We start from the raw sequence: 19,578 nt of genomic DNA, 5'->3' as shown, positions 1-19,578 counted from the left end.
AAGTTCAGCAATGGTTTCTACTAGGGCTGACTTCCACACTTTCCAGAAAGAGAGAGAATTGTTTCCCTCACTGACTGTTATTCCAGTAGCAGAAGGAGTGACAGGCGTAGGAAAGGATGGTACTCCTGATGCGGTTTCATAAAAAGCAGATCAACATTTGTTGTGCTAAGAAAAATTAGCTGTGATTGTCCTATGTTTCTGGCTATCATGGATCTTTCTGAGAGCCACTGGTTTCTTGCTGTCACTTTCCTTTCAGAGTGGTTGATAATTACTCTGAAAAAAGTCGTGTGTCAATTTTATTTTCTTTTTTTTTTTTAACTTTTGATCCTTTCTGCTTACTAAAAACTTGAAACAGTAGAAAATGATTATAGAACTTATTAATAGTAGGATAGGTAAATGGATCTCCTTGAGATTATTTTTCTGTAGTTTTGTTTTGCCAATATCTGACCTGACAGTCATCGGTGGTGAAGAAAGTTCTTGGTGTAGCTGCTTGCTGTGCCACTGGAGTGTGCAGACACCTTTACTGTTTGCTGAACAGTGTCCTATACATTCAGTTCAATGTTTAACCCATTTCACAAGGAATAGATTTTACCAGTTACAAAGTAGGTATGGTGTTGATGATGATCTTACTTAAAAAAAGAAAATAGTTACTGAAAGTCAGGAAACTTGCCAGGTTGAGCAGCTTAACCAAGAACGAAACCTTTCATAGAGTAGCTGTTGCAATATTGAAGAGCCTGTCCTCAAAATACCTTTCAGTAAGTTTAGGAATGAAGTTTGTCCTTTTACCAAAGATTGGAAATTCTGTCAAAATTGTCTGTACTCTTTTTAAGATTTTAATTTTTTATTCTATTAATTGTAAAGTAATATGAAAACTCTCACTAAAAAAACAGTAGCAGGTAAAAAAAAAGGAATTGAAAAAGTCACTACTTTGAAAATAAGAACAAAGTAAAAGCTGAAGTTAGCTCCAAGTAAATGAATATCTGTAAATCAAGGTTTATGCTGTGCCATGAAGAAACGTCTCTAGTAAAACAGTGTCCCCTCTTACAAAGATCAAGCTATACAAATGTCTCCTTTGGTAAGTGAAGGTTTTACCCTGACAAAAGATGTTACAATTGTTCCATTTTCCTTTGAGTATTGTTTTATATCACAGGTGTTTCCTGCTTTGAAAAAAATTGGGACATGCCCCAGTACTACATGCCACTTACCCCATCTGCCCATCTGCGTTATGATGGGATTACCATGTGCTTGGAAGGGTTGTCTGGAACCAGTTGGCTCTATAGGATGGTTGATGCCTCTCCAGCAATTATTTCTGTTCTCCTCCCTTTGGTTCTACAGCTGTTTTCTCTGTCCATAGTCAGATCATACCTGGTTATTTTTCTGTCCTAGTTAGGTCAGTTTGTTAGTAGCTTCCGGCAGAGCTTGGAAAACACTGTGGAGGAGCTGCAATGAAATGCTGCACATCTCAGAAGGGGGTCCAGAAGTGTAACTTGAGAGCAACGATAGGGAGTTCTCTATTGTATGCTGTTTATTTGCCCTGTCTTGTTCTCATTTTAATGATTCTTAGGAAAAGTGTATTGCACCTGAATGTCTTAATAGGGATGTTGCCTTGGCAGCATCCTACCTATAAATGTGAACACATGGTTGAAGGAAGGAAGGAAGCTAAAAGTGTTGTGCATGGGGAACATAAGGGAAATTTCTAGGAGTGGATAACATGAGACAGTGGTGAGCTGCAGGTAATGCTGTCAACGTGGAAACAGTGTAACTGAAGATTTGAGTGAATTGCATTAAAATCTCTGCTTCTAAGGCTACATCACTGCCATATAAAACTGACTAATTTCAGGATAATATTATGTGTGCCCATGTGAGCTGTTGTCAAGGGATGTCACATTCAAAAGAACGGAGGAATGAATTTCCAACTGGTATACAGTCTGGAGATGTTACAAGTATTCTGCCATCATTATTTTCTTTTCTGATAGAAGTGGAAATGATACATTCCTTAGGGAAAATTGTTTTCTGGTTGGGAGTTTGAAGTGGGAGTTTGAAAAATAGAATTGGTATGAATGTTGATGAGCGTCCTATTTTATATAATTTACTTTTACAGTAAATGGAAACATGGACGCAGCCTGTCAGAGGTGTTACTTCTGTTTTCAGGTGTCTGTGTGAGCTTTTTCAAGTGTATCAAGCTGCTCTGCTGATGCTTATAGTCATGTGCAGATTTGAAAATGCTGCATGGTGAAATTCATGAAGTAGTTAACTTTCTGTTTTGATGTACCTGTGAAAATAGACTACCCTTGTCTTTTATTTAATGCTGCTAAAAGTTTCATTTAACTTTTTTCTGACATATTTTTGTTCAATGAAAAGTGAAAATTATTTGGATAATTATCGAACACTTGATTAGATTAACTTTAATTTCACAATGGGAATACAGAATCAGGTTAGTTATAGTAGCATTTGTTATTTTCCTTTTATTGAGGTGAAATTGTCTTTATTTACTTAGCTCTAATCTTCGCTTTTTCCATTTAGAGTTAGAGGCAGTTATGTAAACTGTGAATGGATTGTGTGGAACAAAGTGACTCACCGAGATAGACTATAATGCACATAGCTGTGTTGTTTCAGGGAAGTATTCAATGACTCAGCTCTGGAAGAGTCTGCTAATTAGAACTGCTGCTGCACTTGTAGGTTTAGATGAATATCTGCCCTGAAGCTGGGCCAGCACACTTTTTGGCACCTCTTGCTACATGAATTACTGGTCAGACTTTGAAATGTATTGAGTATTCCACCCCCATCAAAGGATGTTAAAGGAGCTCTTCAGATTTCAGTCATGGTTTGCAGTTAACTCTTATGTTTTTTGTTGGCTGTTCTTGGCAGCTTCTGTTGAACATGTGTCCAGCCTGCAGTCATCAGAACAAATCGGGTCCCGAAAATGGTTTCTGGGTGGTGATAATCTCTGAGGGGGTTGGTCTCTGGGTGCTGTGATGGGTAGTCAGGTGCTCCTGACCTGCCGCAAGGCTGAGGTGGTTTTATTCTGCTACGCTGCTGATATTTCTTAAGTTTATTGTCAGTCTTGCATTTTCAAATTAAATGAAAAATCTATCTCTAACATCAAGTTATTGTGATCACGGAGTAGATAGATAGGATAAGAGTTAATATGAAGCAACCTTAAATAAGTAGAGATACATTAAAGTTCTGTTTCAATCACTTTAATGGTTTTTCTATCCTTTTGTTTCATTTTTTTTTCATGCCTAGTTGGTTGATTATCAAACTCTTGATAACTTTCTGCATGAAACTTGTGAATTAAACATCTATGAAAAATGAGGGAGATGAACAGCTGAACTGGTCAATTCTGTCAGATGTTCCTTAGAGGAAGTTAATAAAGCTCTTAATCCTAACATACTTTTAACAAAGTCTTTAACATCATGCCTTGCATACCCAAACAATCCTCTGCTTTCTGTAAGCTTAAGATTGGTTTGTGACATGATGAAGTATATGGACTGACTTCTTCAGATAGTTTCAGGCCATAAAAATTTTAAGGCAGGAGATAAAAATATGGTCTTCTCTAGTTACAAAGTAGTTTGACACTTACACCAGCATTCCAAAAAATTAAAGGATTCTTTTAACAGTTATGGGAGATACTTTTTTTACTTCTTTTGATACTTCAGGTGGGGTTGTGCTTCAGGCTTTGAAGGGCAGAATTAATATTCAGTGCAGAACTTTCATTGGAAAGAAGATGTACTTTTAAAAAGACAGTTACCTCTTTTTATCAGTTGCTGATTGCTTGGACTATATTGAAATTAAATGGCATCCAGTTAACTGTTTTGTCATTTGCTAGGTAAAGTGAAATTAATTCAGAAGATGAGAGGTTTAGTTCACTGAAAGTAAAGTGTTACTTATTAGATTATGGTAGAGTCAAATGAGTTCATTTTATTAAGGTTTCTATATTACATCATGTTTGTCATCTTCTGCAAAATAGAATTGTCTTGAGTAAAAAGAACCAGTGGCCTAAAGAAAGTTCCAAACTTTCCATTGTACTTTTAATCAAATCATCTTATATATTTCTTTCTTCAGTGTTACTCATATTTCTTTAATACATCAGAGAATGTAGCTGCTATTGGTCATATTGTTATATTATTGTGGTTTTATTATTTTTAAGCTCAACTTTGGCTTTGGTTGCTAATCAAAAGCTAGGTAATGGTCCAGATATTTAACAAAAATAGCATAGCTTTGTTTTCCTTTCTAACCCGACAGACAAAATTGTTACACATTGCCTGAACACTGACGTATATTTTGTATATTTGCACACAAATTCAATACTTTTCTATCAGACAAATTCATAGGATTTAGTCTTTGCTATTTCTGTTTTCTTCTTAAAGTGAATGTTACCACAGTGAGGTGGTAAAAGTGATAAAGATGCATCATCAAGACTAGGGTGAATATATATTTTCCACTAATTTTTTTCTACTTTATTATTAGTATGAAGTTTGATTTGCCTTGAGTTTTCTTATTTCTACATTACTATTACACACAGAAACCAAAATGATTTCCGCTAGTGCATTTCTGTCAGTGAGGTATTTTTTTGCATCATCTTTTGTTAATTTGGAATCTTTCTTTTGTTAACTCTCAATATCACCAGGAAAGAAAAATGGGTTTGTTATTAAGCTTTAGCACTTCCTTGAGTTTGGTGTGAACAATCTGTGTGACCTCTGCTGGGGCACATTTTGTCTTTATAGACTGAAATGTTAATAATTTTTTCTTTTAACCATTTTCTGTTCTGTTTGTTCAAGTTTGCAATCTTTCAGTGTGCTTATACAGTGGTCCCTGTTATGAATGACACTCAAGAGAAATCTCTGGAAGATGTTTATAAAAGTAGAAGTAAATAATATTTGTTTCAAGTCAGAGAGAGACTACTGATTTGTTTCCTTGCTATTCAAAACCCTGATAATGTAAGGGTATTTTTTCCTAGAAGCTTAAGGGAAAAAACCCTAAACCACCTAAAGCTGTCACTAGCTCTGTCTCTTGACCTGATGGTAAAAACCATCACTGGTGAGAACAGGCTATCTAGAGGAATAATGTAACCAGTGTGTCCAATGTGAGCATAAGAATAGTAACCCTTGGAAGGATAGTCTTCTGAAATGTGCCAGAAGTCACTGAACAGTTTCAGTAATGATCTCAAATATTTGTGGTTTCTAAGAAATATTATCTTGTGCAAAAGATTATATACATGAGAATATAAATATTTGGGGAAGACATAAATTGTTTGTTATATTCTTAATTGGAAACTTTCACTTTCAGTTTGGAACACTGTGTAGGTGATCTGGGGGTTTTCTTAAAGTATTTTACAAGGCAGACCAAAGGCATAGACAATGTGATTTCTACTAGTTGCTTTGTTTTAAGAAAAATAATGGAGATAGGAGGAAGTAATGTAATATCTGGAAGTTCTTTAGAAATACCTGTCTTTTTACTTAAATAAAAACTCTTTTTTACAAGGATTTGATTATACACTAATGAATGTGTACATCAATAAATTAGAAATACATAATTTTTGCAGCAACATGAAACTACTGAGACTATTATCTGATGAGTGGTCTCTAAAATGTGACATAAAGAATAGACAAAGAATACTAGTTAACTTTTAGGATAAGTTTGAATGGAAGATGACCAGAGAGACTGACTTGGGAACAGCTGGACTTTGGACAAGGGTTAGTTGCATGGAAGTGATGAAAACAATTTGCTGTAGAGCTGTAGTGCTGTAGAGCACTAACCAAGCAGTTATTGATGTCTCCTCAGATGGGAGAAAGAGGAAAAGGAGTTGAAGATGACACTAAGATTGAACATAGGGGTTTTGTGACTCTGAGGGGACAAATAATAGAGCTATTGAAGAGGCAGTGGGAAAAGGAAGAATTTGGATAAAGATAATGAACAACCCTTCAGCTCATGTTAATTGGTACATGCTCTGTTGACTTCATTCACAGCAATTGAGGATATGGCCTGTTAAGTTCATCTTTAATAGTAAGTTTAAGTTGTCAGGGAGATCTCAGGATAAAATCTCAGCAAAAAATAGGTGGAGATGAGAGATTGAGGTTATAGGTCCTGAATTCTTGGAAGTGGGGCTGTATCATGGTCCACTGAGTTGTAGTTAACAGCTTAGGGAAGATGAATTAACTATGCAAAAGTCAGAAGGAAAGAAACTGGAAGAAAACAGGAAAAGAGAGAAGAAGGAACCCACCAAAAGGGTCAAAGGAAGGCTTGAAAGAGACTGGAGCTTTGAAAAATAAAGAATTTGAAAGCATCCAGATAGTGAGATTAAAATACAAAAGGAAAGTGTACAAGTAATGTGAGAGGAAAATACAAAATAAGAGTGGGTTTTACTCAGTTTACAGAAAAAGATAAACATATTAATTATCTGAGGGAAACATAATGTACTATAGAAAGTTAGTGAAACATAATAAAAATTCCTTCAAATAATTCCCATTTTCAGAGAGATGTTAGGAAATTTAAAGGTTGTGGTTTTTAGTAGTGTATGTTTTTACTTCATAGTTCAAATTTTCACATCTCAGTGTATTTTCTGCTTTGTTATATTTACTTACATACTTTATTACATCCTAAAATACTAAAAAAATATTAATAGATAGGTATTACATTTACATTATTGCATTTAGGCAATGTGCATAAAAACTAAATAGACTGTAAGATTTTGAAACAAATTATTTGTCTCTTGCTGTGTACTTTTCTTTCTTTCTTCATGTAAAAACATCAATCAGTAAGCAAATATATATGATATATATTTACCATATACTTTCCCAAAGGTTGTAAACATGGCATCATATTCTTCAGATTGGTTTTATTGTCCAAATAAATTCTTTAATTAAATTGAGCTCTTTTTTATTTAAAGCTGTCTTTTGGGGAGATATTGCCTTAGATGATGAAGACTTAAAAATCTTTCAAATTGACAGGACGATTGACCTTACACTGCACTCCAATGAAAGACTTGGCCATAACACAGGTATGCTATTTCAAGCTTGTTTTAACTTATTTTTCCTGTTAGTTAATTCCACATAGAAGGCAATCTCTGTTTTAAATATCGAAAGTCAGTATAATGTCTTGGATAGCATTAATTTACACTTAAAAATATTATACAAGGAGTATAAATTTGCTTTAGGGAAAGAAAGAGAGAAGTAGAAATTTTAATTTTATTCTGGCATTTCTGATGAAAAATATCTTTTTGAACTGAGGAGCAGGAACCATGAGTCTACTCTGCAGGTGGTCCTGGGGGAAAGGAAATTGTACAAAGCTTTGATTTCATCACTGAAAGTTCCTGATAGTGGAGAACCTATGGGTTATCCTAGAGACAAAACTGGGGACCTTGGATTACAATCCCTCCTTTTGCTCTTTTTTGTATTTCATCCTGTTCTGTACATAGATCTAGAAGCAACATTAGAACATGTCATCCTTGCTATAATTTGCCTTGTCTAAAAAGCAACTATTGATACGGCACTTTAGTATATGTTTATTTGCTACTGTTAACATACAATGCACTATTGCCAGAACTGCAATCTGATTAACACAGGCAGCTGGATATTCAGACGCATAGATAAAGAGATACTATTTATGTGTACATATGTGTGCTTGCAAAAGAGAAAAAACATAGTTCATATCTAAATGGATGTCTATCTAATGTTTAAAAATATTTATCCTTTTGGGGTCTGATTTGTAAATTGATAACTGAGAATTTGTAAATTTTCAGGTTATGATACCATAAAAAGTCAAATTACTTAGGAAAAGTCTGGAAAAAATGCTATTAGAGAATTTATAAATGTAATATTAAAAATTATTTTCTATTCAGCATGTTTTATATGGTCCTGAACTGAGATACTGTAACTTATTCCTGATATGTGGAAGTACATTTTTCACGTGAAAGAAGCAATTTTAAATTTAAGCTTTCAATATTGATATCTTTAAAAATATTTTTACTCTTCCTATCTAGATGTTGTGATTAGACTATTTAGATGACAACTTGAAAATTTATTTTATCTTTTTTTAAATCCACTTGTCTTTTCAAGGCAGGAGCAGTGTTGATAATTTCTAGATCTAGACTTGATTTTAAAATGTTAGAATCAGTGGTCTCCCTGCCTCCCTTCCCCCAAATGAATAGTTTCAATTACCTTTTGAAGGTATTTCAGGCAGTAGTTTTGTTGACAAAATGTAGACTAAGATCACTCATTTCCCCTTGGAGTAATGCAGTCAAGTGATTTCTTTGGCCCGATGACTCCCTTTTCTTGTTTTCATCTTGCTTTTCTATTTCTTCTTTTTAAGTGCAAAGTTGTTCTTTTTCTTTTTTTTTTTTTTTTTTTTTTTTTAATGGCTACAGAAACAATATACATTACTAAGCAGTTTTTAAATTATATTTAATATTATTTAGTTTTTCCTTCCTTACGTGTTTTGTGATAGGCACATCATCTTTTGTTGTGAATGGTATCCTGTTCAGGATATCGAGTCACCCTGTCGAGGATTACTAACATATTTGGATCAAATTTTTCTACCTGTGTTGCACAAGACAAGTCAATCCAACTGTGATAGTCAGCAGGACTAAACTTTTGACAACAAGCTCTCCTGAGGTTGATGACTTCATAATTGCTCTCAGTGAACCCTCAGCATTCTTGCTTTTTCTAAAAACAACATTGGAGAACTCAATTTTGCACAGCACATATGTAATTTTTTTCTACATTTACAGAATTCTTGGTGCATAAACTTGGAATTTAGCCTATTTTTGCAAACTGCACAGCCTAGTATGCTTTTCTCCCCTTAATTCCTGAAATAGCAAATTGCCAACAACTAGCTAGTTGATATTAGGTAGCAACTGGAAAAGGAATGTAAAATGTCTGTAATATAGCCAGCAAAATTTTACCTTAGTTATAAACACAATTGCAAGGTTGAATTCTGAGCATCCTCTGTAACTGGTCTTCACAAACTAAAGGTGACATCTGGTAGAAGGGTTAGATACTTGGTTGTAAACCATGAAGATGGAGTGGTGGAGACACAGTTGTCATTGCAACTCTAATTAAAATCCTGAGGCTCACAGGCCAATTCACATTATGTGACTGCTCCTTTTGGGGAGGATTATCTGTCTGGATTTGTCAGATAATCTGTGAGCTTCCCGGAGTATGGCTCTTTTATTTTATTTTTCATTCCATCCAAGCAAAATGCATAATCATTGTAAATAGAAACAACAGTAGAGCTGATAAAAATTTTACGTGTATATTGAGTCCAAACTACCTAAGCCATCTACCTTCTCCTGCTTGAACTCTGAGAGGACACAGCAAATATAAATTTTTTTAAAACTTTTTTTAGGCTGTGTGGCTTGGCAAGACTTAATATTATTCATATAAGACAGCTTAGTCTAGCTGAGATACTTATTCTTCTTTAGTTTTCGCTAAATGAAATGCACAAGCAGTAGTAAGATGAAAGTGAGAGGGGTTTTTTTCTAGAAATATAGTATAATAATTTCCTTAAGTAAATAATGGATTCTCTGGGGGTTTTCTGTTATTTCTGACAGATGATGCTTTTAAGGACTTTTTAATATTCTTTTAGAATCTTTAGCTATATACCTTATTTTATAAGATGAATGGTAACATGAGAGACAATTACATTAATGATGATCAATGTTATATTCTATACAGTATATGCTATAGTTCTTATGTAGCTTGTTGGAAAGGAATGTATTACCTCATCTATCTAAAATGTTTTTAAAAATTTGGAAATTTTTTCTCGAGGGAGCCAGCAACTATGTGACAGTGTAATCCAAATAATTAGGCACATTGTTATTCACTGAGCAACCACACACTAACTTGCCTTTTATGGAATTTTCTCATGTGCAATATGATTTTAAGTTACTGTTTAATAAATGTATTTTCTACGTATATGTTGAAAGTTTTCATAGGAATTTTGGAAAGGTCTTTTTAATGGCATTGGAGATGTCAATGATCTGTTTCCATCTTTTTACTTTTTCTATTGTAAAAGTAGTTTAAAAATTCACTTGTCCTATAACAGATTATGAATTGTAAAATACAACCTAGTGCAAAATTATGAAAATCACAAAACTGTCTGAACAATTCTGAATGATTTAATTGACTAGTGCAGTGTTGTCAGTGTTCTTGCTTCTGGTTTACTGGTGATTGAAAAGGCACTTGCAGCCACAAAAGGTTTATATGTGAAGAGTGTATGTGTCAGACTGCATGCAGTAAACCCAGAAATGTGTTTTATTTCTGTAAATGGGATGGTAAATGTTAAAATAAACTACTTAATAACTTAGATTTTCGTTGATTGCTGTAATGACACAGATATCTATCAATCTATCTATCTATCTATCTATCTATCTGTCTGTCTATCTATCTATCTATCTATCTATCTATCTATCTATCTGTCTATCTATCTATCTACCTATCTATCTATCTACCTATCTACCTATCTATCTACCTATCTATCTACCTATCTATCTTTCTATCTACCTATCCATCTATCTATCTATTTATTTGCCTGTGAGGTCTTACTGCAATATACACCAGCTTGTAATGTTTCAAAGCTTTTAGAGTGCATTGACATCTATTTGTGTGCTGGAAAAAAACCCCAAATCTTTCATGTTAAAATCAAAAATATTAAGTCTGCATCAGTTTTGTTGGAGGGTTTTTTTTGGGGTTTTTTTTTTCTTATGTGTGGTGAAGGGTTGGGTTTTTTTTTGTCGTTTGTTGTTGTTGTGATTTTGGTTTTTGTTGGGTTTTTTGGTTGTGGGTTTTTTTTTTGTTCGTTTTTTTTCTGATGGAACTTTGGCTGTTTGCTCTCCCTCTTTCCCTCCCTTGGAATGAGAAAATTGTGGCATGCACTCAGGAAATTTCTGTGAGGGAAAGCCTTTTAGCTGTCAGTCAATATAGCTCTGAGGATGTCAAGGTCACCAGAAACAAAAAAAGCTCCAAATAATGATTAGATGATGTAATTGTCATGACTTGCCTGACTAACAAAGAAATGTTGACTTACATTCATGGAATGCATATTAGAAAATTTTTCAGCTAATAATGTGTTTTTATTACATTGTCAAGAATACTTGAAAAATTTTTATGCAAATCATTAAAAATATTAAGTTTCCTTTAAGTTGCATTGCAGATTTTATGGGACGTTTTCTAATTTCTCCAGGCTATATAGTTACTGTAGGTTTAAGATTCCATGTTTTTAACTTTTGAAAATTTCTTTTTTTTTTTTTTTCTTTCCTTTTAAAGGTGGCTTTGGAGAACATGGAATGTCAAAAAAACACGGTGCCCTCTATCAGCTTATAGAGAGGATAAGAAGATTTGGCTCTGGTATTTTCAGTGTTTAAATCAGCAAGTTGCCTGATGTCGTAGTGTATCATGAACGTTAATGATGATAGTATTTTAACACTTTAAAGCCTTCATGTATTGCTATTGGCATAAACAAATTATAAAATAAATAGTGCAAGAATAGTAATGAAGAGATTAGCTTTTTGTTGTTTTTTCTTAGAGTTCTACATCAGTATCAAATTTGGAAGCTAAAATACATAGTTTTAAATCTTGTATTAAAAACTGCTTAACTTTTTTGTATGACTGTGTTCACAATTATCAGCTCAACTAATATCCATACAGTGTCTTTTCATGGCAGGTAGGCTATGCTGCATAGCTACTAATTTTGTTTGTTTCTTTCTTTTTTTCTGGATCCAGGTGGGGCATTCTGATGATTCATACTGTGTTTGAATCATCTGTAGTGTGTTATGCTGAACAAGCACATTTTTATACTAATCATGCTCTTGTCAGTATAAATGTAGTTGAATTCAACAGCCCACAGAAGTGGAATCTCCAATAATACTGGTTGAGTTTACTCACTGTATTTAATGCAAGGAGACGTCACTTTAATATTATGAAACGTCAACTTCAAAAAGGAAAATATGTAAAACTTCATTGTAATCGTACCACATTTTGTCTAAATGTATCTTGCAAGGTTAACCAGAGCATGGTAACTGCCTTTGCAGATGTGCTTTGATATATGATTTTCATTCTTTATAAGAGATTTAAAATTTTAGTATTGCATAAATTCTTGTAGTCTTTCACATGCAATTTGGCATAAATTTCTCACCTAGAGTTCTGGAGTGCACTGATAAAAAGAATTTGAAATGGTAAAACATCTATGTAAACATCTGAAGTGGTTCAGTAATGATTGCATATTAAGTGTAACAAGAGTTTTTCTGTAAAGTGTCTACCTGTTGTGTAGACTGTTGCATAATTCCCGTTAACACACTTTTTTAATTACAAGGATAAGTTACTTGTTTTACCTGAGTGTGTTGTTTTGGTTTTTTTAAATCCCTGGAATTTTCTGTATCGCTCCTGATATAATTTGTTACATGCAGCTTGTTACAAAGATAGGCTTTTCTTCCTGTGTATCAAAGAGCTTTCTCCCTGCATTGTGCTGGAGCTTCTCCCTTTTCTTCCTTTTGCTGCTCTCTCAGCCCTGGGGCTATGCCAAAATTGCTTACTGTGATCCTGCTCTGGAATCCTTCCTGATTCTGAGCTAGTCATTAACACTTTGGTGCACCTGGTATCACAGGGAATTCTCGTAGAGGGAAAGTGTACTCTTCAATGAGGAGTAAGATTTCAACTGCACTGAGTAAGATTTGTTGATCCCTTTCAAGGGATCTGTTTTTATGAACTGCTCAGATCTGCATACTAACCTATAAATTGCTTCAGAAGAAGCACCTGTTCTTGTGTTCAAGTCCTTGTCTAACTATCCTTATCCTTTTCTGTTGTCACTGTAGGTTTCAGCTGATTTAGAAAGATTTGACTGTAATGGAATGAATGGTGGTAATATCCCTGAGAATGGTAGATATTTTTTTCTCTTGTAAAGAAACTCCAGCCATGAGTAATACTTATTCATAGGGTCCAAAAGTTAGTTTATGAAAAATGTATGGATTTCTTTCTGCTCTGGTGCTTTTTCCAGATCATACAATAAAAATGAAAGAGATAGTGGATGCTTTGATTACTTTGAGTCTGTCCAAAGACTTTCGTTATTTGCTGGAAAAATACTAGTTTATTAAAAGGTACAAAATAACACTAAAGCCAGAAAAAAAAAGAAATTCCAAAAAAACCCACTAAAAACACAGTGTTATTTCCAAATATTTTTATTAAATGAGAAAATTTAGATGCAATTATGCAATGCTCATTCCAGTTGATAAACATACGTGCAAAATTGTTACTTGAGATATGTTTAAAAAATGAGGATTCAGACTTATTTCAAGCCTTTCTCAGAAAACTAAGTAATGATAGACTGTCACGTAACAGCAATGTCCTACTTTTAAGAGGCATGAAGAAATGATCTGAGTTTGACCTGCTGGAAAATAGTTGTTCTCTTTTTGTGTGTGTATGTGACCTCATTCAGTATTTTAATTATCATTACAGGTTTTGAGCAAAATAATACATCTAAAGGAAGAACTGCTGCAAAATTCTCAGGGAAAAATGAGAAAAACCGATTTCCTAGAGCTGCTACATCACGAACAGAAAGAATATGGCCAGGGGGTGTCATTCCATATGTTATAGGTGGAAATTTCACTGGTAAGCTTTATGTTTTGGATGGAAAGAGGAAATATGATTTTTTTGAATTGCCTTCTTTTTTTTTTTTAATTTTTAGAAGTGAAGTCATACTATGAAAGTCAAAAGAAAAAATCTTAGTCTAATTAATTGTTTTCAAAGGCAAGCTACATAATAAAAATGTATAACTGTCTCTTAGAGAGGGAAGGATCTTTTTCTTTGCTTAAAATTTCCTGTTGCATGTTTGTTTCCAAGAACCAAAGTAACAGAATGTCAAGAAATCTGTTTTCTGGGGGATTTTTTTTTTTTTTAATGTAGGATATTTGGCACAAGTATATATCGAATTCAGCTGGTGTGACATATATTCTACTAAACTGATTTCACTCAACAAACTGACTCAAATGTGTTTTGTCATTCCTCAGTTTGGTTTTCAGATGGGTACACACAGACGTTATATACGACAAGAAGAAAGACTGCCAATAGAATTCTTGGCAGAAAACTGTAGAAAAAGTTTAAAATACTTGTTATCCCTGAAAAATATAAATGGATCAATATCAATGAGAATGTAAGAGATAATTTTAAAGAGAATGGAGCAAAAAAACCCAAATATAATGGGAAAAGATATGTAATAACATTTACTGTGCATGACAATACAGGCAACCAAAAGAAACATGCAAATGCTCACACATTGCCTGTATCTGGAGAAACCATTCATTCCTTTCAAACTGACATCTACAGTCAAACTTCCAGTTTGTGAATTTACATAGTACTATACCAAATGTGACCTTTACTTTAGGATTACTATCTTCTGAAATAATCATAGTAAGCTAAATGAAAGCATACCAGATTAAACATTTTACCTTTTTCATAAAGAAAGTTAAATTCTAAGGCTTGGAAAATGTTGCTTAAAGATAAAGGAAAAGGGCAAGATTGGATGGAATAACCTTTAATTTTTAGAATCAGATATGATTTGAACTTGCCATTTTTACAAACTTTGAGGTTTTGTCATCTTTAGGTTTAAAAAAGATTTGATTTTTTTTTTAAATTATCCTATACTGTAACCTGCAAGATGGATGTATTTCTGTTAGCAAATTCTTGCCAAATAATAATGTTCTTTTTGAAGCGATACTGCTATATTCTCAGATACTGCCACTATGTCAATAAACTTTGTCTTTTGTCAGGCAGTGAAATTACATTGCTATGCTCTCTGAAGTACTGTGTACTGGCTGGCTTTGTGTTCTGTGCTGAGAGCTGGCCTGGCTGCATCTGCATGTAGGGTACAACTCTGACCTTTTCTGAATGTGTTTCTCATTTTTAAAACTAGTATCTATGTGTGCTTAGCATTTTACCAAATTCTTAATTTCCCACTTTTGATATATCATTTGTTTTCTGAAAGATTTTGATGCAAAGAAGAAGAGACTTGTCCCTGTTGAGGTCAGCCTTATTTAAATCAAATGCTTCGACTGGTATGCCTATTTAAATGGCTTAGATTAAACTGGTCTCCAGAGTGGAAGGCTGTAGGATTTTTTTTTTCTTTCTTTCTATTAGATAGATAGCTAAAATCCAGGGTTCCTCAAATTTCTTTGTTTTTTCCTTTCTGTTTTTTTTTCCCCTCAAGGTGATTCACTTGATGTTCATCTGGGAAATTGCTTAGCAAATGTTATGCTGATGCAGGCACATAAGCAACACTGTATTTCTTCTATCTTCCTCTGGTGTAAAATAGTTGTGGTTTTTATTGCAGGTTTTGTCTTTACTAGAGTGTGTCAGGCAGTATCAGTTCCCTTGCAGGCACATATGGTATGATGAGATGATGTTCTGAGAATGCCTTTAATTGGAATCTGGCAGTACATGGGACTGCTGGGACACACAGGGCTTCATGATTCACTGACTCCTTCCAGGCCTGTATTCCTGGTATGGATTGTAAGGAGGAAGATGTAGTTAGAAAAGTCTCTTATTTCATCTCGTACAACTGTCCTTCCAGGCACCCAGCGCGCCATGTTCAAACAGGCCATGCGGCACTGGGAAAAGTACACGTGCGTTACATTTATCGAACGAAGCGATGAGGAAAGCTATATTGTTTTTACATACAGACCATGTGGGTAAGTGTGAGTGTATGGTAACAGATACTTGTGCTTTCAACATTTTGGCATGTTTCTCAACTTTGCAGTTATAAGGGAATATATTCTTCACAGGAAAATGAATAGATAGTTACTGCATTTAAATGATACCCGTGTTCTGCCTTCTAAGTTCATTGAAACCAGTATGTGTAGTAACTTTGTGAAGTTACATCTCTTTTGTCTATTTCTAGATAAAATAATCTTGCTATATATACCTAGATATGAGACTTATGTTTGGCTTTCAGTCATGCTTCTAATATTTATATGCATTGCTCTAAAGGTATTACAGGTTTGTCATTTGTTTATTCTTAGCTTTCTCCATGTCATTGGTGAATTATGTATGGACATCTATCCCGTATCCTTTTTCCACCATAATTGTTGTTAACTGTAGTTTTATCTCTCGTATCCTTGCCCAGATTTGTTTAACGACCAAATTCATGACCATTTTGCAAATTCCTTTTTCTAGGTCACTGGTGTTGTAAAAGTGAATAGAACAGGTTTTATTATTCATAGGTGCAGCTTTCCATTTATCACCACGTTCCATTTTCAGATATTACTGCTCATGAATGCCTCAGTCAGCTACATTTGTTATTTATTCCACTCAGAATTCTTGATTTCATATAGTGGTCAGTGAACTTCCTGAGTGGACCATGTGTATTTCCCAAGAAGAGTGCACACTATCTGTGTAAATTCTGTACTTCTGACAGTCACCTCCCATTTGGGTTTTAGGCTTCCCAGTGAACAGTTCTCTGTCTTCCTGACTTCTTGATCATTTAACCCTTTGTATGCCTACTTTTGAATTGTAATAGGATAGGGAAGCGAAAAGAAGTTTTGGGGCCTCCTTGCATTGTAGAAATGAACCTGAATGTATTTAATTTATAACCTGTAAAATTACATGTAGAATTATTTGTTTGAAGTACCCATGACGTTCTTCTTAAGGCATAGGACAACATAATAAAACCCAGTCCTAGGCTATTTTAGAAAGGGATCACCTTTGACTCTGAAAGTCTCTGAGCTGCAGATCCTTGCAATTGGGGAGCTTATTCTATGGTTGCCTGTCATGTTCTTATGCCACTCTAGGTATGCTGTAGACCCCTAGACTGCTGTTAGAAACAGTACCAAATGAAACAGATTTTTGTTCTGAGCCAGCATGGCTATTATTTTAGTTAACATAACCCATAAGATAGAATTCACCCATAAGATAGGATTGAGGGATGCTGACACACAGCTGCAAGAGAAATGGGAACCAGAGAAAAGTCATGATGGTTCCCTTTTGCTCACAGAGGCAGAAAGCAGTGTAAATTTAAACAGAAGAGTGTGAAAGATATAAGTGGTTTCAGTCACTTTAGAAAGAGAAGTATGAAGATATCTACCAAATGTAAATTCTACAACTTCAAAATACCCAAAACCAAATGACAGAAAATCTCTCCAGCCAAAGAACTGTTCCTTAGGCTGATTGATGCTTTATGAGATCAAATCACTTTAGGGGGAAGGCTGGATTATAACCAGTTTTAACCAGAAGGTTGGAATATACTCAGTAACTACTTTCAAAGTCAACATTACCTTTTACCAGTAAGGTTGTTTTATTGGTGGGTACTTTGCAAAATACAAATAATTTACAAAGTCCGTAACAAGTTTAAAGTAAAAACAAAGAAGACTGTGGCTATTAAGAGTGCATCAGTGATGAAACAAAACCAGACCAAACAGAAGGGGCAACTGAATGTGGTTTTTTTGGTTTTTTTGTGGTTTTGGTTTGTTGTTTGTTTGTTGGTTGTTTTTTTTTTTTTTTTTTTTGTGCCCATAAGTCCTTTCAGGAAGAGCCAGATAAATAAGAGCCTATATTTTCTGGGTGAACAGGAACCACTGTGCACTACCCACCAGCATACAGTGCTGATGCAGGATTTTCCATGGAAAGAGCCCAGACTAAAGCGACACCAAACCAATTGCAAACACTTTCTGTGCTACATGGCCAGTCGTGTAAAATTAATCTCAGTTCTTTCCCATAGCACCCTGCTGTGTTGTTTCGTTAGCACATTGTGTCATTATTGTTTGTAGTACCATGGCAGCTAACATTCACAGATGACGGAGATTTTATTGTACTTAGGACTGTTGAAATAAAAAACTACATGATAAACCCTGCCCCAAAGAGTGCACAGTCAAACCATAGCACATTTAATGAAACAAAGTAGACAGTCATATATGCAGAAATTCAGGTGGCCATATCTCAGATGTCTCAGATGACAGCACTAGCACACTAGCAAGGGAAGTGTTACTGAGCCATTGTAAACATTAAGGATAGTTTGGAGTGTAATGTATTACATCTTGAAACAGTTCATGGGAAGATCATCCCAGAAGGGCAGTGGTGGAAAAAGCATATTTGAAACATAGCAGCTGGTTATCAGAGATACGTGACCTTCCTAAAGTTGAGTGGTTACATATCATCAGTGAACAAAAGATAAGTTTGATTTTTGAGTCCCATAGGACTGCAAGGAATCTCAGAAAGTTGTCCAGTATATTCCTAAGACAGAAATAGCTATACCTAAGTAATTGCTGATATGTGCTTGTCTAACTGGTTTTCTAAAAACCTGCAAAAATGAGTATTTCACAGAAATTGTATTGCTTCAGCATCTGTAATATAAGAAACGTAGGAAGTTGAAGGTGGTATTTTTGGTCATAACTAAAACAGATATTTCTTACTGCAGTTAAAGTACATTAACTTATTTTTTCTGCTCACTATGGCCATAGAAAAGAAATTATTCTTATTTCTTTTCAAAGGAATCTGTTACATAATTTGAGACTTTTGTTATGTCTACCCTCAGTTCTATTTTCTTTTGGGCCTAGAAAACACCTAATTCATTTAATCTTTCCTGATAAATAGTGTTTTCTATGCTTTTGATCACCCTGTTTTGTTCTTTGAGATTCTTTTCAACTAATTCACATCTTTCTTGAAATATAGGACCCAAAAACTAGGGTATGCTGGTCCAGATGAGTCATTACTTCTGCTGAGCCAGTGTGAGAGATATTCATGTATCTTGTAGCCTCTCCTTCCACTTAGGTACCTAAGCACGATGGCCCCCTATTTCTCAACAGCTGCCACGTTCAATGCATGGTCAGCTGGAATGTGACTCCAAAAAAGGACCAGAGCTCTTTTTGCAACACTGACACCCCATCATTAGTTCCAGTGTGTACCATGATTTGCACATCTTAGGGTATCAAATAATTCCATATTTACCTTTCCAGATCTCTTCTTAAAGTTACTGTGAGTTCCAGGTTTGTCTTCATGATATTTAGCAGTCTTTTCTCAGACTGCAAATTTAAAAGGCATCTTCTCTATCTTGACTTATTATAATATTCGAGCTACCTTTATACCCCCCTTGGTATCAGACTTCTCTGATTTGCTTGTGGAGAGCTTGTTTGGAAAAATGTCAAAAGCTTTACAGCTGGCTCCCTCCTTCCCATCAGAATAATTTAATCTGCTGAAGTCTTAAACTGTAATTATTTATCATGGGTTTATTTAACTTGAGTTTGATAACAGCTAAGTGTTGAAATATAGTTTTGTAGTACAGATGAATCACTTAGTACTTTGAAATTTTCTAATTACTGATAGTCATTTGTATCCACAACCTCCAGATGTGAGAATAAGAATATAGTATTAAGATATTATGGTTTTGATACTTCTAGCAACCAAGCAGTGTATACTGCCTTTAATATCTATTACAGCAAATATTTATGCACCTAGTTGAATAGGGCAAATGAAACTCTTAATTGGTAACAGATTTAAAATACCCTTTGTTCACTACTGCTTCTCTATCCTTATGTTTTTTCCTATCAAATTGAAAATGCCTGAAGACACAATCAGTATACTTCTCTGTATGCAAACCTAA

General features: G+C 34.5%; 1 protein-coding gene across 1 annotated transcript in view; it reads left to right on the top strand.

Annotated features, from left to right (window-relative positions):
• Nucleotides 1-19,578, top strand: part of TLL1 (tolloid like 1) — a 131,177-nt gene that overhangs the window by 49,452 nt on the left and 62,147 nt on the right. The window contains exons 2-5 of the mRNA XM_027636157.1: nucleotides 6,890-7,000; nucleotides 11,265-11,345; nucleotides 13,449-13,601; nucleotides 15,559-15,676. Coding sequence (XP_027491958.1) covers nucleotides 6,890-7,000; nucleotides 11,265-11,345; nucleotides 13,449-13,601; nucleotides 15,559-15,676 — 463 coding nt within the window. The remainder of the gene's footprint in view (nucleotides 1-6,889; nucleotides 7,001-11,264; nucleotides 11,346-13,448; nucleotides 13,602-15,558; nucleotides 15,677-19,578) is intronic.

The sequence above is a fragment of the Corapipo altera genome, unplaced genomic scaffold, assembly GCF_003945725.1.
Source record: "Corapipo altera isolate COAL_440 unplaced genomic scaffold, ASM394572v1 22b, whole genome shotgun sequence".
Classification (NCBI taxonomy): domain Eukaryota; kingdom Metazoa; phylum Chordata; class Aves; order Passeriformes; family Pipridae; genus Corapipo; species Corapipo altera.
Note: the sequence above shows the minus strand (reverse complement) of the source record. Positions and strands in the feature narration are given on the sequence as shown.